Raw genomic sequence first — 1,407 nt, forward strand, 5'->3', positions numbered from 1 at the left:
TCATATTTAAATTAGAAAAATGAAAAATGACACACCTTTTATTAATATTAATTAATATTTTAGTTTAACATATTATTTTTATACGACTAGAATTCAAAGTTTAAAAGTTAAAATTTAATATACAACTAAGATTTAGAATTTTGTATTCACTATTGATTATGCAATATACCTTTTTGAACTAAAATAGTACAGTTTAGGCTGTCACATGGTCATGCAAAGTCATGTGATGATCGACCATAGTTGTAGGGCTTAAAGAAGGCCAGGTGCCCTGCTAATGGTTTATAGACTGAATTGTGTTTTATCTGGACTGACCTAACTTAAAAAAAATAACTCTAGACTCATCCTATTTTAAAAATCTAAATATTTTAATAGGTCATGCTCAGACTTATGAAATAACTTATTTAACCTGTCAGATTAGTTTAGACCTGTTAAAATATATCATACATAATTTTCTTACAATTTTATATTAAAAAATATAATAGTAAGAATTTAAACTTATATAATTTATTTTATTTAAAGACTTTTATCCATTAGACTATTTGTTTTTTTAATTACATATACAGTTTTTAAAATATATTTAATATTTTTATTTTAATTGATTATTTATTTATTTTATATATATTTTTTAATTTTTCGTTAAATCATCAGACCTTTTAATAGATTTTTAGCTAGGTCAGTTTTGTCAACAAACCAAATTTAGTACTTAATAAATAATCTCTAGTAAGTTGCAAACCAACAAATTTTATTGCATACTTGACATATCAAGAATGAAGCCTGAATCTAGCCTAACTTGTTTCTACTCTTACATATTTTGTAATTGGTTTATTTAGTTATTAAAATAACAAAACAACAGTCACTTGAAATCACAGCTAAAATAACAATCACAATAACAATAATAATTAGTAATAGTAATAATGACAATAGATGATGATGATAATGCGAAAATACTCACTTGCAGGAAATCTCCTACGTTTATAACAAGAGCTCCATGCACAGGAGGAACATTCAACCATTGATTCTCATGAAGAACTTGAAGGCCTCCAAGTTGGTCTTGAAGGAGTATAGTGAGGAAGGAAGCATCCGTGTGCTTAGTAGTGCCCAAAGTAAGTTCAGGTTCGGGGCATGCTGGATAGTAATGACCTTGAATAAAAATTCCCTTAGAGCAACCCAATTCTTTCAGGTAAGTTTGCTTAAGGCCAAGAGCCTCCGACAATAACTCAAAAATTGTAGACCCCAATGCTTTTATTCTCTTTGAATATTCCAACAAAATGTCTCTGCAAGACCTCAAATTTAACAACTTTTTAATAATTTGTTTAGTATAAAAAAAGTAATTATTATTAAATATCACAGTCATGAATAGCATTGTGTACGATTCTTTTAAGATTAAATCTACCTTTTGCCTCTAAT

The 1,407-nt window shown here is 27.3% G+C and overlaps 1 protein-coding gene across 2 annotated transcripts in view; it reads right to left on the minus strand.

Moving 5' to 3' along the window:
• LOC107639378 (1-aminocyclopropane-1-carboxylate oxidase homolog 1) overlaps window positions 1-1,407 on the minus strand; it is a 39,414-nt gene that overhangs the window by 35,431 nt on the left and 2,576 nt on the right. For both annotated transcript variants that reach the window (XM_016342850.2, XM_016342851.2), the window contains exon 2: window positions 953-1,274. In XM_016342850.2, coding sequence (XP_016198336.1) covers window positions 953-1,274 — 322 coding nt within the window. The remainder of the gene's footprint in view (window positions 1-952; window positions 1,275-1,407) is intronic.

This window comes from Arachis ipaensis, chromosome B04, assembly GCF_000816755.2.
Source record: "Arachis ipaensis cultivar K30076 chromosome B04, Araip1.1, whole genome shotgun sequence".
NCBI lineage: Eukaryota > Viridiplantae > Streptophyta > Magnoliopsida > Fabales > Fabaceae > Arachis > Arachis ipaensis.